This window comes from Dipodomys ordii, unplaced genomic scaffold (genome assembly GCF_000151885.1).
Source record: "Dipodomys ordii isolate 6190 unplaced genomic scaffold, Dord_2.0 Scaffold122, whole genome shotgun sequence".
NCBI lineage: Eukaryota > Metazoa > Chordata > Mammalia > Rodentia > Heteromyidae > Dipodomys > Dipodomys ordii.
This window is the reverse complement of record NW_012267338.1, coordinates 932,387-949,328: the sequence shown is the minus strand read 5'-3', so window position 1 is coordinate 949,328 and position 16,942 is coordinate 932,387. Positions and strand designations below refer to the sequence as shown.

Here is a 16,942-nt window from a genome sequence, read left to right as displayed (position 1 = left end):
TTTGTTGTTAAGTCTGTGTTTTTCAATCGGGTTGTATCACTATCCCAGAGAGTGAGTGCCTGAGCCCCAGGGACTGTACTTGTCACCTGGGCAAGGACATAGGCACCTGTGGACCTCAGAACTAGCTTTATCATTGGCATTTAAGGCAAGTCGCCTAGTCTCTCAGGCACCTCGTTTTCCTTTAAATAATACTAATTCTTTCCTTATAGGATGGTTGCATGACTGAGGTAAAATACGGAATGTGAGAAACGCTTCACTGGAAAGCCTTATCTATACTAAGTAAAAGATAAAAGAAGTACGGTATATGTTAGATAGAACACTAGATAGAAATGCTCATATGCCAAATGCTTTAATAACATACAGTGGTACATTTTATCTGCAAGTACCACGTCCTCATAAGTCTTTCCCAAGTGAGAACAAACTATTTCTTGAGCCCCTAGGCAAGGGCAGGTGCTCCTGCTGTTACTTTATCCGTGCTACAGGGTAGCCATTAAATCCCCCTTTCGGAGATGGGGAAATCAAAGCTCCTTGTCACCGAGCTAGCCAGAGCAACGAAGCCATGCCCATCATCCTCTGGGACTCACCTGTACCTCTCCCTTCCACCCCACAGCAGTGGAGCAGGTGGTTTGCTGAGCTGTGCCCCTGAGGAACCTGTGCCTTGAGTGCATCCCTCAAGCTCTGAGTCTGTTTGCAGAGAGAGTGGGATGCCTGTTCCATGTAGACCTGCCCCGCTGAGCCTTTCTGGGACTCTGTGTGTTCATTTGATGTCAGGTATTGGAGGAAGGGGCTCCTAACTGGCAGTTTTTCAAGTGTCCGGTGGGACCCACCCAAGCATACCTCTCTTTTCATTACCCTTTGTAACCAGTGAGCTTGTGGTGCAGGGCTGCCCTGACAGAGAACCAGAGCTGGTGCCTGAGCAAGGGCCCACTTGACTCTCTTGGGAGGATGTCTGTGCGGGCAGCATGTGTGTCTTGTGAGCAGAGCCGGTGTGTGTGTCCACAGGTTCTCAACAGGAGGTGCGTGGAAGCCGCAGTGATGACGGGCCTGGCACTGAACTGCCGCATCAACAAGAAGTCCTTGTTTGACAGGAAGCACTACTTCTATGCCGACCTCCCTGTAAGTACAACCTCCCTGTAAGTACGCTTTGTGATCTGTCAGCCGGGAGTTCTCAGCCCTGCCTCTGGAGCAGGGAGCAAGGGAGAGGGGCCGAGAGCCTGTCATGTTCCAATCAGCACTCCGTCCATCGCTGCTGGAAGTTGTGTCCGGCCCTGATGAAGGCAGGCGCCCCCTGATGTTTGCTAGATTGGATGCGATTTTCCTGATTGCTGCCTCCTTGCTTAGCCTCATGCTTCTGGTGGCTTGCTCCTAATTGAACAGGGACTAGGCGTAGCCAGTGTTATCAGGTTTGGCACCGCCATGGTGTTGGTGCTAATTGCCTGGTAGGACAAAGGTGAACTTTGTGGCTGATGTCATCATCAGTGTCCACTGACTCTCTTCATTTGAGAGGTAACGTTCCCAATAAGAAGGCTATCTCCTTTGGAGACATTTCTGCCATCTCCCAAGGAGCAAGTAAGTAGGCAATAGTCAGAGGAAACATGAACCCGAAGCCTGCATGATCAACAGTAATTGGCTGATCAGTAAACTCAATATTTACCTGCTTTTGTCTTAAAATTGTAAATTTTTTTCTTTAACCAATGTCAGTGTGAATGAGAGCCCAGTGTTTCATAATATTGAAGTAGAAGACAACTGGAATGTAGAATAGATTTCTGAAAATAATGTATCATCTGATTTGAACCTTAATAGCAATACTGTCCTTGAGATTTAGAAAAACAGCAGTGATAATTTACCCCCTTGAGCTGAAGATTTAGGGGAGTGGGGTTTTAGTGAATAAAGGCAAGGGTACAAGTAGGACCTCAGTTCTACAGCTACAGCTTCTTCTTCCTTCTGACTTTAAGCATTTCTGTAAGTTCTGCTGTATACATTCAAAATAATTAAGCAGTATTTTTTTCATTGTGTGTGTGTGTGTATGTGTGTGTGTGTGTGTGTGAGAGAGAGAGAGAGAGAGAGCATACTCAGTACAAGTGCTCTACCACTGAGATATATCCACAACCACATTTTCTAGTATTCTTTTTTAGGGTAATAACCAAGGCCAGGCATATTGGCACATAACCCATAATTCTAGCTATACTAGAGGTAGTGATAGGAAGATCACTGTTAGAAACCTGCCTCTAGCTAAAGCTGGAGACCCTACCTGAAAAACTAAATTTAAAAAAAAAAACAAACACAAAACAAAACAACAGCCTGGAACTGTGTCCCAAGTGGTAGAGCTTTTGCCTAGCAAAAGCTGAGTTCAATTCCTAGTACTACCCACCAGAAAAGGTATTATCACTGGTTTGACTAAGGTAGGAGCTTAGAAATATGTAATGAAAAGAGTATTTTTAGTGATCTATGGCCTTTTTTTCTAGTCTAGGTAGATCAGCTAATTCAAAACCAGTGTTAACCTAATATTGCATGGGATGTACTTATATTACAAAAAGTCTTCATTGTTTATCTGAAATTCAGATTTAGCATCCTGGAGACTTCCTGGATCTGTGTGTGACTTTGGGCCAGGTCCTTCCCCCGCTGAGCCTTGTTCTGTTTCCTAGGGCTGTCATGGGATTAAATGCATGTAACATACTGAGAGGAGTGTCCAAGCACTCAGCAAGCGCCACAGATCTAGTGGTTATGCCTTGTTCCTGCCCAGGTCTCCACACTGATTGGCCATCTCGTTAGTGTGTGCTGATGAATGGATGTATCAGGAAGTAATTCTTCCTCTCCACTTAGAAGGAAGAAGAGAGTCCCCCACCATCCATTGGTATTTCTGTATTGCGTTGCTTTCCATTGGCTGAGTGTGAGCATCACAGCATTTCTTGCTACAGGAGTGAGGGAAGTTGAGTCAGGGAGAAGAGCTGGTCTGGATTGCTTAGCTGAGAGAGCAGAACCAAAACAAGTTGAAACGTACTGTCTCTCGTGTTCAAAGTGACGGCAAAAATGCTTAGGCAGCATTTCCTAATAAAGGAGGCTCTGTCAGGAGCCCTGTAATGAGATGCAGAGTGCAGGCTAATGAGCTAAATGAAAACAATAAATTCTTCTTGTAGGGGGCCTCTGACAGTGAGATTATTGTTACTCCCCAAAATGGCACTTGAGTAAGGAAGATGGGATTTGTGTGCTAATTGCATGGTTGGGGGAGTGGGGCTGGAGAAAGGTAAGGAGGTGCTGAAGAAAGCCAGAAGTCGGCCTCAATTATGTCATCCATGCATGAACTCATTGTTTCCTTCTTACTGCTTCTTCTTTTTTTTTTCTTTTGTTCAAGTAGGCCTTTCTGATGTGACATTAAAGGTGCAATGTACTGGATCCCAGCTCTGGTTGTGGGGTAGTGACTCTGTAACCCCTATTTGTTTGGGTGCAGGCTGGCTACCAGATTACCCAGCAGAGGCTCCCGATCGCTGCCGATGGAAACTTGACATATGGCGTCTATGTTGGGAAGAGGCAGAGTCAGCTGGCCTCCAGGATGGTGAGGATCAAACAGATCCAGCTGGAACAAGACAGTGGCAAAAGCCTCCATGATGACCTGAGATCCCAGACGCTCATTGACTTGAACAGGGCTGGTAGGCTTGGCGTGTTCTCACCGCTTTTCACTTCCTCAGCTCTTGGGTTTCAGGCATTTCTTTTCCCTTCTAGACTTTTCCCAAACCAGTTGAGAAAGCAGCAGAGGAGCCTGACAGTCAGAGATCACCATATCTGTGTTGGTACTGGCAGAGCCGATGAGAGAACACAGCTTAAACTGTGCTTACTGCTGGGCCTGCCAATCCTGCACCACTAAGATCAGGGAGCCTTGTGCTCCTAGTCACAAAGCTGGAATCATTGAAGCAGGTGTTTAAAAAAAGTGGACCACAGTTGATCATCACAAAATGGGGTGAAAGGGATAAACAGTTTTGTGCCTGGAACCACTTTGAGGGTTCTTAATTAACACAAACTATTCATAAGACTTCTGCCTACTTTTATCAGTTGGTGTATGGACCTGGACTGCTGGACTGACCTGCCTCTTTTTCATTAGGAGTTGGCCTTCTGGAGGTGGTCCTGGAGCCTGACCTGAGCTGTGGAGAAGAGGCCGCCATGGCTGTCAGGGAGCTACAGCTGATCCTCCAAGCCCTGGGGACCAGCCAGGCAATCATGGCAGGTAGAGGCCAGTGTTGCTCCTTCTGTCCCCTTTCCTGCTCTGCCTGCTGGTTCTCTTCTGAACCAGGTTTTGTTGTCTCCCATCCTTTGTATTGAGTTTGTTCATATTCCATGTTCAACCTCTGTACCTCAGCTTTTTTTTAAAATTTTTCCTAGACTATTTTCCATTTTCAAAACCCAAACTAAACACACAAATAACAACAGTACAAAGACCTTGAGCCTAAGAAAATAAGCATGAGAATCAGAAGACTAGATACCTTCACCCAGCTTCTTATCTCAAAACTGTAAGGATTCATGAGTGCCTATAATTTAATTTTTCTCAGAAAGAGGTCTTTGTTCATCAAGAGTAATTTTTAGAGCCAGCCATTGGTGACTCACACCTAGAACCCTAGCTACTTTGGAGCCTAAGAGCTGAGGACTGAGGCCCAGAGCCCACAGACAAATCTGAGAGACTCAGAATCACTGATTAACCAGCAAAAAGCTAGAAGTAGAAATAGGTTCAAGTGTACCTTTTAAATGTTTGTAAGTCAGATATAAAGATCACAAATGTGGTTAAAGCTCAGTGGCTAGCCTGTGGGTTCTACACGTGGTTGTATTTCTGTAGCCCCCTGTGGTAGTCAGAGGTCACATTTCTGATGGCAGTCACCTCCCTGTGGGGTAGCACCCGCACTGTTCGCACCCTGTCGTTTCACATAATGTGTTTGCATGTTACGGGTCTGCCGAATTCATAATGCCACATTTGTCACACAGGACTTCTTACAAGCAATGCATTGTAACATCGGTCCTGAACAAGATGAATCTGCAGGGGCTGGGAAGGTGGCTCAGTGGTAGAGCGCTTGCCTTGCATGCCTGAGGCCCTGAGTTCGATTCCTCAGCACCACATAAGCAAAAAGAAAAAAAGCCCAAAGTGGTGTTGTGGCTCAAGTGGTAGAGTGCTAGCCTTGAGCTGAAGAGCTGAGGGACAGTGCCCAGGCCCAGAGTTCAGGCCCCACGACTGGACAAAAAAAAAAAAAAAAGATGAATCTGCAGGCAGAACTTGCTTATTTTCTATCATCTTCTTTAAGCTTAAGACGGGAGAAAGAGCCACGTGAGTTTGAGTGGCATAAAGGTTAGTGGCCTGCAGGTTTCCCTTACAGAAATAACACTACATTAGAGTAGAAGAGTTCTCTATTTTCCACATATCGCTCATGTGGCTTTTTTATCCACAGAACATAAATGAAATCTGGGCAGGTTGGATGGTTATCCCTGAATGTACTAAGCATTGATTCTCTATCAATTTAGAAAATGCTTTCTTTTCTTCAGAATTACTAAGATTCTTATGAACCCTGTAGAATAATAAACAAGCTACCTCTTCACTGAGAAAGAGTCCCATCTGGGTACTTGCCAAGAGATAAACCACAGTGGCAAGAACTCATGAGGCAGTGACAGCTGAAAGTGTTCATTAAATCTCATTTGTTGTGACACTTTTTGTTTTTCTTAAACACAAATCTAGCAGCTTTGCTTGGAGCATAGCAACTGAGTTCTTGGTTGTTCTCAAGTGTTGAGGGCTGCTGGAGTCTGCAGGAATTTGACTTCTTGGCATCTTATTAGTCTAAACATCTTTGCATTCTTTCCTGTCCGCCGCCACTGCGGCCCACTGGTGTCAGGACTGGAGACTGGAAATGAGGGCCACTCTGAAGAGGGGACATGGAAGCCCAGTAGGCATGGTGCTTTCAGAATGAAGCATAACTCAGGAGAACCACTGAGTGAGTTTTTGATAGCTTTGCTGATGAGCATTGATCACTGTGCCCAAAGCCCGAGTCACTTCATGGTGGATAGTATGTCCCTCTATTGAGATCCTCAAAGCAGCATTTTAAATGGAATGTGTTCCAGAGTAGTCCTACTAAGCATCCCAGTGACAGTAGTATCTGTCATTCGGGATGGTTAATATGTGCCCCTCGATTCACTAAACATTTTGAAAAAATTGATTTATCATCCCATTTAAGCATTAGGACATTCCTGGGAGTGGCAATATCTGGTTTGTTGTACAGATGGGGAAACCAAGGCTCAGGCAGGTCAGGTTATTTGCTCAAGGTTCACAAGAAGCACCTGAGCTGGGATTGAACCTGGGTAAAGAAGTCCAAGATCCTTTAAGCATTTTGTCACACAAACCCTCAATGGCAGCCATGACACTGTCATTACCATAAATGGCTCCTCAAAGAGAAAGATAGTAGACTGTAGTCACGGAGGGCTCCAGGGACCTGGACCTGGGTTGGAGTCTGGGCCTATCATTTCTAGCAGTAGGAACTTAGGAAAACCCTCAGAGACAAACATCAGGTAGAGTTGAGGAGATTCAGAGAGGAATGACTTCATGAGTAAAGGTTTGGAATTCCTTCTTAGAAATGCAAGGGTGCACCGGGCACTAGTGGCTCACACCCATAATCCAAGCTACTCAGAAGGCTGAGATTTGAGGATCGTGGTTCAAAGCCAGCCTGGGCAGGAAAGTCTATGAGACTCATATCTCCAATTAACCACTAAAAAGCCAGAAGTGGAGATGTGGCTCAAGTAGTAGAACATTATTAGCTTTGAGCAGAAAAGCTCATGGACAGTGCCCAGGTCCTGAATTCAAGCCCCAAGACAAGGAAGGAAGGAAGGAAGGAAGGAAGGAAGGAAGGAAGGAAGGAAGGAAGGAAGGAAAGGGAAAAGTGCTAAGTTTGAAATGCCACAGGGATGTTTAAGTGGCTTTGTCATTAAAACCATATTATAGGGAATGGATGTAATGATTATATAAAATAGCACAGAGCCTGGCAGAAAGCCTGTACTGGGTAGAGGTGCTTCTATTAACAGTAATCAACAGGACTGCTTTTATGGTATCTCCGCCCATGTGGATGAATAAGCGTTGTGAACTATGCTCCATAGAACTTGATCCCTCTCGGCCGGCATGGCTCAGTGGTAGAGCCTACCATGAGCGAAGCCCTGTTCCCTCCCCAGCACCACAAAGCAATGTATTTTTTTCCTTTTGTTTTTCCTGCTACTCTTGTATTTCCGTTTCGGAGTAAATTCAGCAACCAGAACAAGATAGCTGAACAGACCTTCCTACCAAAGTTCCAGGCCCTGCTGTTTGCAGAAACAGTTTTCTATCCCAATGTTATATTTCTGTTGTGTGAATGTGTTTTAGAAAAAAAATAGCTAACTGCACTCTATCACTGTGCTCAGTGGTATCGTGTTTAGTTTGTGGTTACAAATCTCTGTTCTGGAGGTAGAGATCGAGTGTGTGACTGGAGGCCCTCCCTCAGTGGGACAGAATGCGGCGAAGTAAACCTGCCTGGTAAGGCTTTCATGCACTTGAGGCAATTTAACTTAATTTGTTTAAAAGGTATTTTGTCTTCACCGGCTAGAGTGTCTTTTGTTAATGTTTGATGCTATATTTGAATCTGGGCTAGCGAACTCTCTTTCAGCACTGCAGGATACTAAATGATTCCTCTCAGACATTTATGTAGTATGGGCTTCTCTGGGAGAGACTCAAATTCATGCTTTTATTCTTCTTCCAAATTAGAATTCTAAATTGTGAAAGATCGTTTCATTTTTAAAAGCAAGTGAGTAATTCAGGGTTCCCTGAGTTTAAAAAAAGAAAAAAAAAGTTGTCTTCTAAGTATTGAGACTTGATTGAGCAGTTTGGTATATTCCAGGAGTTTTCTTTTAAGCTTAATGGGCCTTTCAGATGATTCCAACTGGATATTAATCCTATTCAGACAGGAGTTGAGAACCTATCAGAAACCTACTGGGAGAGAGAGCCCTGCCTCCTTACTCATTGCTCAGGAAAATGCCAGAGTGTTGGCATTCAGTGCTCAGCAAAGTTTAATTTATTAGCAACCACCATTGGGCCAGTCTCAGCTCTAGGTGCTGAAAAACACCTTGTCCCTGCCACACAGAGATCATATTTGTGAGGGAGACAAATAGGTACATAACCACGTGAAATAATTATGATGGTAAGTGCTTCAAAGAAATGGGATGTGGTGACAGTGAGTTCTAGTTTGGAAGATGATAATGCTGTGTAAGGACCCTGGGCTTGTGGGGAGGAGGGAGTGTGAAGAATGCTTTGTGGCCCCAGGCAACAGAGCTAGGGATTGGCATTCCAGAAAGCAGCCAGGGCTAAGGATGGGAGGTAAGAAAGACCACAGAATGTGTCCCTAGGCAGTCAAGGTGCTGGAAGTCCCCCCAGGGAGAGCAGAAGAGCTGTGACAACAGAGAAAATCAGAAAGGTTAGGTGAGGGCCAGATTCCATATAAAGACCTGAAGTTTAGATTTCTGCCCAGGTGCCCTGGGAAGTGCTGGAAGGTTCTAAATGAGACTATGACATGGTCTGACTAGTGATTTTAGAAAAGCACTTCAGCTGCTCCAAGGAATGTGGGTTTCTTAGGGTAAGAAGAGGATTGTGTGACCAGTTGTGAGATGCTTGCTGTAGTTCAGATGGAAGGTGACCCTGTTTGACAGCGCTGGTGGCAGGGACAGTGGAGAGATAATTGGGTAGTTCAAGATGGTTCTTTTTTTTGTCAGTCCTGGGGCTTGAACTCTGGTCCTGGTGACTGCTCCTGAGCTCTTCAGCTCAAGGTGAGCTCTCTACCACTTGACCCACAGCACTACTTCCAGTTTTCTGGTGGTTAATTGGAGATAAAGTCTCATGAACTTTCCTGCCCAGGCTGGCTTTGAACCTCAGATCTCAGCCTCCTGAGTAGCTAGGATTACAGGCGTGAGCCCCTGGTGCCCAGCTCAAGATGGTTCTTAAGAATAAGAAGGTTTGTAATAGGCCGGTGGGAAAGATCAGAGATGGGGAGAGGAAGGTTGCCTTCAAGGAAGTTGAGGAGTAGGTAGTGTTGAAAAGGTGAGGGTAAGCATGTGTTTGGGAAAGGACAAGCCAGGTCCTGAAGTGCCTATGTCACCTGGTATGGCGCTCAGAGGAGAGAGCTGGGCTAAAGAGAGCAATCAAGCAGTCAAGGGCACAGAGGTGGTGTTTAAAACCATGTACCTCTACAGAGAGAGTATGAATAAATAAGAAGCCATGAGTTAGGAAAGGAAGGAGAGCACTAGAGCATCCCTAGAGGCAGAAGGAAAACCAAGCAAGCAGAAGGCTGCTGAAGCAGAGGTAGGAAGATGCTTCAGGAAGGAAGGGCACACATCCCCTGCTGCTGTGGTATCCAGTGAGGTGAGGACAAAATACATCCTCCACTAGATTGGCAGCTAGGAGGTTGCTGGAATCTTCTATAAGGGCATTTGTACAGAAGGCCGGCTGAAGTGGGTGGAGGAGAAAATGGAAGGTGAGAAGGTAGAGATTGTTAGTGCACAACCCAGACTTGTTGGAGAGGATTTACTGAAAAGGAAAGCAGAGGGACAATAGCCAGATGACTGAAGGAGTAAAACTTGAGCTCAAGGGAATAAGTCTTTGGGCTTTTGTTTGTCTTCTTAATGAGAAATGCTATTAAATATGTACATACTGGAGGGAGTGCTGAGAAAGAGATTGATGGCGCTGGGGGAGGGATTACCTGAGGAGTAGTGTCCTTGAGCAGGGAAAGAGGGGACATCGTCCAGGCCCACCCTGGGCATAAAGATGAGGTGATGTGCAAGCAGGTGGTGGTCTCGTGTTCAGTTCTCAGGCCTGGGTTGTGTATATTCTGGTAGTTTTGAACACCCACAACTGGAAGTTCATTCACTGGGGGGGGGAGGGAGGGTTGGTAGAAGCTGATGGTAACACTTCATGGGAACCTTGAAGGTGGACAGAGGTAGATGAGGAACAGCAGCAGCAATGAGGCAGATGTAAGCATGAAGGAGCAGGGAGGCCAGCAGGAGCTCCACCCACCGGAGGTGAGCTCACCAGTGGGGATGGCCTGAGTCTTTAGACCCCAGCCCAAACTCCAGGAGCCCCATGTGAAATCCAGCTACTCCCCACCCCCATATGTCAAATAAAGAGCCATAGTGAAGGACAGAGAAAGGAGAGTTATTATATGACAATACTTCTGTGCATCTTCAGCAGTCTTCAGGGATGAGAAAGCTACAGATGGTCTGTAGCTTTTGCTGTTTTCTTCAAGATGATGAGAAGATATTGTCTTGTCTGAGGGACAGTTTGCCTCTGTCCAAAGATACGTATCAGTGGTAAATCCTGTCTTTCTTGGAGCCCAATTCTCTCTGCAGGAAAGAATGACTCAGATCAAAGGACACAGAAGCAAGATGAGCTGTGTGTGTGCCGGGGGGACGGGGGAGGGGGGACTGGGAGCTGGTTGCCAGGCATTTAGTTAATTCACAGGCCCAACATAAGCATCTTTTAAATTGCCTCTCCACAGAATGGATGATGGGAACATGTAGGCTGCAGCCACTAAGTTAGATGAGGGCTCTTGAGTACCCAGAGGCAGAGAAGAGGAGCCAGTAGAGCTGTGTCGTGTTTGAGTAAGCTGTGGGAGTGGTGAAGGTGCACTGTACCAGGATGAAAGTCCTGAGGACCAGGGCAAGAGGCACTGCTGTGGAAAGCTCTTAGTCAGGCCTGAGTCCTTTGACAAGATCAGAAACCTTCAGTGGGGTGGCCACAGCAGGATGGAGAGGACGTGGCCCCATGTGATGCGCGTTGGAAGGGAAGCACTTGAGGACAGCACGGGCAGCTTGGTTGTAAGTGTTACTGTTTGAATATGAGCTGAGCCCATGGCTCGCAGGTTACACACTTGGTCTCCAGTGAGTCGTGCTGTTTTGAAGGTTCAGGAAGTTGTAAGAGGTGGGGCCTAGCTGCAAGAAGTTGGTCCCTGGGAGAGTGTCTTTGAGGGTTACATGTGTCTAAGCTCCTCTCTCCTCCTCTCTGTACCCTGAGGTGAGCCGCCTCTGCCACACGCTCCCACCACCCTCCACCATGGTTCCACCACCATGGGCACTGAATCCACAGAGCCAAGAACCATAGATGAACGTCTGTGAACCTTCATCCCAAATAGATCCTTTCTCCCCTGACTTGTCTCTGTGTGGGGTTTGGTCCCAAGGATGCAAGAGTAATACATGGGGACAAGAAAACAGAAAAGTGGAAGATGACATCAAGGTTCTTAGCTAACAGAGCATCTTGAGACACAGAAAAGCACAACTTGTCCAAAAGCTGATTCAAAATAAGGTCTCTACAAAAACGTGGAGAAGTCGCTGGTAGAGATAGGGTAGTTATAAGGCATCTTTCTGGGCTTGTGGAGCCATAGAGGGGCTGAGCTGTTCCCCTTCTCAGAAGGATGGAAGAGGAGGGACATGCTTGGTAAATGCTTGAACCCCACATCTCAGCACTCGCTGAGATAACTCAGTCAAGGGTCTCTGTGAATTAAGGCATTTGTCTCTCTCTCTTTTTAACTTTATTATGTGTTTGTTGTCAAATATTGGAAATGTATTTATTTAGCCCATCCAAACACCCAGGTTTGACATTGCTTATCTATCTGTTTATTGTGGTGCTACTCTGGTTTGAACTGATGGCTACAGGTTTGCTAGGCAAGTGCTCTACCCCTTGATCCATTGCCCAGCCCTTTTACCTCCATTATTTTTCAGATGGATCTCACATTTTTTACCTGAGACCTCAATGCCCCTACCTCCACCTAGTTGGGATTATAGGTGTCACTGTACCTGACTTATTTTGAAGACAGTGTGTCACTAACATTTTGTCCCCATCTGGCTTTAAACCCCAATCCTCTATGCGTCCATCTCCCCCAGTGGCCTGCGCCATTGCATCTAGTCAGAATGCGATGATGTCTTTCTTCATCTCGATTTGTCTTGAGGTTTTTGCCTCCCTCTCTTCTTCCAAAGCCTCTCCAGAAGCCCCCTCTGTAGGGGTTCTAATCTGAGGTATTTTCAGGAGTAGAAAAGGTCCTGTTGGGATGAGGTCAGCCCCCTCTCGGTCCCACCCCAGACTCCTTACTTTGTAACAGCAGGCGTTCTGCTACAGTGAATCCTTACAGCACTTGGCAAGGATTCATTGGACTTGTGTTTGTGGGGAGATACATACAGAACCTGGAGGGAGGAGAAAGGAGAAAGGGTTTTGGCTTGTGCCCTTGAGCTGTTAATTCTCAAGGATTGTCTTAGAAATCTCACAGAATCACCGTTAGAAATCCACATTCCTTTGGAGAGCACTGCAGGGCTTTCAGGTCATCATTTTTGAGCTCCCTACCTGCCCCCCCAACCCAGCTCTGATATTTTGAGAAAAACAAACAAACACTTGAGAATAAAGCTGCAGAGTAAACCTCCACTTTATTTTTTTTTTTTTTTTTTTTTTGCCAGTCGTGGGGCTTGAACTCAGCGCCTAGGCACTGTCTCTGAGCTTCTTTTGCTCAAGGCTAGCACTCTACCACTTGAGCCACAGCACCACTTCCAGTTTTTTTTTGTTTATGTGGTGCTGAGGAATGGAACCCAGGGTTTCATGCGTGCTAGGCAAGCACTCTACCACTGAGCCACCTTCTTTTTTTTTTTTTAAGCACAAAATGTATATTGATCTTTCCAGCTGGCCTATCCCAAACTTCTCAGCTGTGCATGTAAGTACACACATGTATACATACACAAACCTCAGGCCCAGGACACTTGAGTACTCAGGACCAACCATGCCCTCCCTAAAGCTAAAGCGTGAGTCATTATTGCCTCAAATAATTTCTACAAAATTGTCTTGTCTTTTTTTTCTCCCTCCAGAGGGCCAGCTAAGAGTGGATGCCAATATATCCGTGCATCACCCTGGGGAACCTCTGGGCATTCGGACTGAAGTGAAGAATCTTAACAGCATCAGGTTCTTGGCCAGAGCCATAGGTGAATGACATGATCATTTGTTCTGTTCCTCTTTGTATCAGGTACCCCTTGCTCTGTAACAAGCCTCCTCTAGTCTTAGTGGATCACACAGACACCTGTGGACTGGATAGTCCTTCCCCCTAGTCCTGCTTCTGCTCACTCCCATAGCAGTGGGTGATGGGCAGGTGAGTGGAAGCAGTGTCTAAGATGACCTCGCTCCCATGCAAGCCTGGGTACAGGGGGTCTGAAGGCTACTCCACTCACATAGTCTTGTACTTTACTCACCTAGCCTAGGCTTTTGTGTTTGCCAGTGGAACCATCCCAGGAGCCTCAAGCTTGCTTGGATCCTAAACTCTAAAACTCACAATGTCACGTCCAACATAGTCTGGTCAAAGCATCGTCTGTTTGTAGCACCTTCAGTTCAGAGTACACTCAGAGGAAGGGAATATAGACTGGACCTCCTTACGAGAGGATTCAAAAAGAATTGTGGCTGGATTCTGCCGTGTACCTCATTGTTTATCAAGTCAGGTTTGTTCATTGGACTGGCTGTGGTGTGGCCTAATTGGTTGGTATGTTTTCCTACCTTTCACTGTTTTTAATGAATAAGGTGCCGTGTGACTGTGCAGTCAAGGCTGGTCTTATTGGAGAACACACGGTGTCTCATCAATGATTATAATTATGGTAGTAACTAAAAATACAACAGGGTAACACGATAAACACCTGAGCAATCCCATAGGAAACTGATGATTAAATTGAGGGGAAGACAACTCAGTGATCTACAAAGATTTCTTAAACCAAAGAGGTATCTAGAGAGAAAGATTAAAGTTCATCCCTTAAAGAATTCACCAAGAGCCAGACCATTGAATGTGTTTGCCAGACGGCACGGTAGCCTAAGCATTTAGTAAAATCCCAGGTCTTGTCCAGAAAAGTGTTAGAACCAGTACAACACAGTTACTCCAGTCTTGAATATCTTGAACCTGAAATAGCCAGCCTGCCTCAGTGAAGATACTCTCGTCTCTGCACATGTTCAGGAAATCGGCATTAAAAGTGATCCAGGGATAGCTGGTAGTGGGTGATGGAGGTTCCCGAGTGAGGGCTGACTAAAGATAGTGACCGCTTTTGTCTCTCAAAGGGAAAACAGTCCCTGTTTGGGAGGCCATCTGATGTGTGAGTCAGGGAAACATATGTGTGTAACCCAAGTTTGTGAACCCAAGCTTGGAGCGAGTGGAGGAAGTTCCATTTCACCTTGGACATGGTGGTGTTCTGGAACCCATTAGACCAGGAGGCAGTGATGGTGACCTAAAAAAACAAACAAGAAGCAGATATTGGTAGAGTTCATCTGTAATGAGTTGTGAAGGGTTTTTGTTCATCCCTAAGCTTTTTATGTTTGAGTGCCTTTTAGAGCAGCAGTCAGAGAGAATCTGCCTGTGGTTGGGCTCCTAGTAGAAGAACCAAAGCTTTGCCATCATGAGCTTCATTTTTTTTCTCCCAGCATTGGGCCTTTCAAGTATCATCTCATGTCAGTCAGAGCATTGGAGTTGAGGGGAGATGGACCAAAATGGGCAGATTGGAGCATTGCTGTTTCTTGGCAACTGAGTTTGAGTCTGGGAAGGTGGCACCTGCTATTGTAGGGAGCTAAGGGGAAGGTGTATTTTCACCAGGGTGCTTAGCAGTGGTGGTTACCACAGCCTGTTTGTTTTGTTGGATGGTGAGGGAGCGTGCCATGAAGCAATGGTTCCTAGTCTTTTGGGGTCACAAATCCATTTGAACAGAAGATTTTGGAGTTTCTCTCTCTCTCTCTCTCTCTCTCTCTGGAAAATGCATGTGCACAGACATGCACATATTTTATGTGATTTTGCCAGAGGGGCGAGAGGGAAGAAGGCAGGCCCTTAGCAGCCATCTGTAGGTGCTCCTATGAGACAACGGTCTTAGATATGTGGACTTTAGATCTACATGCTACTCCAGGTCCTACTTCTGCCAAGTTGTGTAATCTGTACTGCTTTGTTTAATCTCTGAATGAGCTTTACTTAAAAAATAAACAAGTGAGGGACTGGGAAGGTAGCTCAGTGGTAGAGTGCTTGCCTTGCATGCCTGAGGCCCTGGGTTCGATTCCTTAGCAACACATAAGCAAAAAGAAAAAAGCTGGAAGTGGCATTGTGGCTCAAGTGGTAGAGCGCTAGCCTTGAGCTGAAGAGCTGAGGGACAGCGCCCAGGCCCAGAGTTCAGGCCCCATACCCAGACCCCCCCCCAAAAAAAAAGTGAGTAGGGCTTCTTATGGCCCTTTCCAGCATGGCGATTGCAATGAGGGGGGAAAGTAGAGTCTATAAAGCAAGGGTCATTGTGAACAACTTTCTTGGTTTTTTTTTTTTTTACTTGCAAGACTGAGAAAGGTTTCTAATTATTATCTGAATGGATGCAAGGTATAATCAAACTATACTAATTTATTGTGTTTGTGTGGGTGTGGATGTGTTTTTTGTAGACTATGAAATTCAGAGGCAAATTAGTGAACTTGAGAATGGAGGTGAAATTCTGAATGAAACTCGCTCATTTGATTGCAAGTTGGGGTAAGTTTGCATTGGTAGTTCTCTGCACTGGCAAAGCGAGAAAATCCTGCATCCTATAAGGATATAACATTCCTCTTTTAGAGAAGCTCTTCCGAGACTTAAACTGCCCCAGCCTTCTACAGAAATGCTTGGTCTCAGATCCTAGACTTTCTGTTGCTTCCAGATCACCAGGCAAGAATTTTTATTCCCTTAAATATACTGTTCAACCTCTACCAGCTTCAGCTACAGTAGAGGAGAGCCAAAGCCTGAACCTAAGGATGCCTTTATCTGTGGAGACAACTGTGACCCTGATTTTCTGACTCAGAAATTTGAGGGGTTTATCCTTTAAGAAGAATACTGAAAACAGCTAGAGTTTGAGCTGGCTATATGCATATATGCTAGAAACCTAGCTGGCTATGCTAGGTTTCTAGCATATATGCATATAGCCAGCTCAAACTCTAGCTGTTGGCTAGGGTATGGCTCAGTGTTTGTGTGCCTGTTAAGCAGGCATGAGTCCCTGAATTCTATCCCCAGTGCTACCCATATGAAACTAAATCTGGGGAAATTGAAGCTATTTCTTTTATCTTCCTAGATACTTTTTTTTTTCCATTATTCTGTTTTAACTGCCTCTTACAGAAAACCGAAGGGCTTGAATTTGTCTTTATTACTGATAGGAGAAACCTACGTCAGTAAGTTTTTTTATTAATGTACAAACACCTGAGAGTTTGGAGGTTTTAGTCCATGACTCACTGTCCCTGTTGGGCCTGTGGTGGCACCTCATGGCTAAAGCACATGGCAGAGCAAAACTATTTACCTCATTGCCAGTAAACAAGAGAGATGGGAGATTGCTTCAGTGACTGAAAGACCTCCCACTAGGCCCCACCTCTTGCAGTTTCTCTCACCTCCCAGGAGGATGGAAGAGGTCCCAAGGGGACATACCTTTAAACCTTGCCTTTGGGAGATGCTCAGAGCTGAACCCTTCTCTATAGGCAGGCTAGCCATTGCTAGTGTTTACTTAATGTTTTCTTCTTTAACTATTGTAGGTGCACTGTGCCAATGAGAGATAAAGAAGGAAAACAGGACTACAGGTGATTGATTATTCCTTGTATCACAAACCACCACTGTATATTTGGTGCTAAAGATGTATCTCGAATCCATCTGAAAATCAACATATAATGATCCTGGAGAATAGTTACGAATGTTTGTTGTTGTAACCTTGAGGAAAAAAAAAAAAGAGTTCCTATTTTCTATGTGTACTGGAAGAAAACGTCTTCTTGGTTTGGTAGCCTAAGAATTTCTTGTTTAATAGGATTCAAATGTTGGAAAATACGTGATTTCTGAATTCCCTGCCATGCTGGTTGTAGTTGAGTTAAAAGGATGGCAGCTAAGGTTGGAGCTTAGGGTGTTCTTATGCTTACATTCAGCAG

General features: G+C 45.4%; 1 protein-coding gene across 1 annotated transcript in view; it reads left to right on the top strand.

Moving 5' to 3' along the window:
* Gatb (glutamyl-tRNA(Gln) amidotransferase, subunit B) overlaps window positions 1-16,942 on the top strand; it is a 70,936-nt gene that overhangs the window by 27,073 nt on the left and 26,921 nt on the right. The window contains exons 3-8 of the mRNA XM_013029797.1: window positions 1,003-1,116; window positions 3,449-3,647; window positions 4,097-4,219; window positions 12,880-12,993; window positions 15,452-15,536; window positions 16,559-16,603. Of these exons, the coding sequence (XP_012885251.1) occupies window positions 1,003-1,116; window positions 3,449-3,647; window positions 4,097-4,219; window positions 12,880-12,993; window positions 15,452-15,536; window positions 16,559-16,603 (680 nt within the window). The remainder of the gene's footprint in view (window positions 1-1,002; window positions 1,117-3,448; window positions 3,648-4,096; window positions 4,220-12,879; window positions 12,994-15,451; window positions 15,537-16,558; window positions 16,604-16,942) is intronic.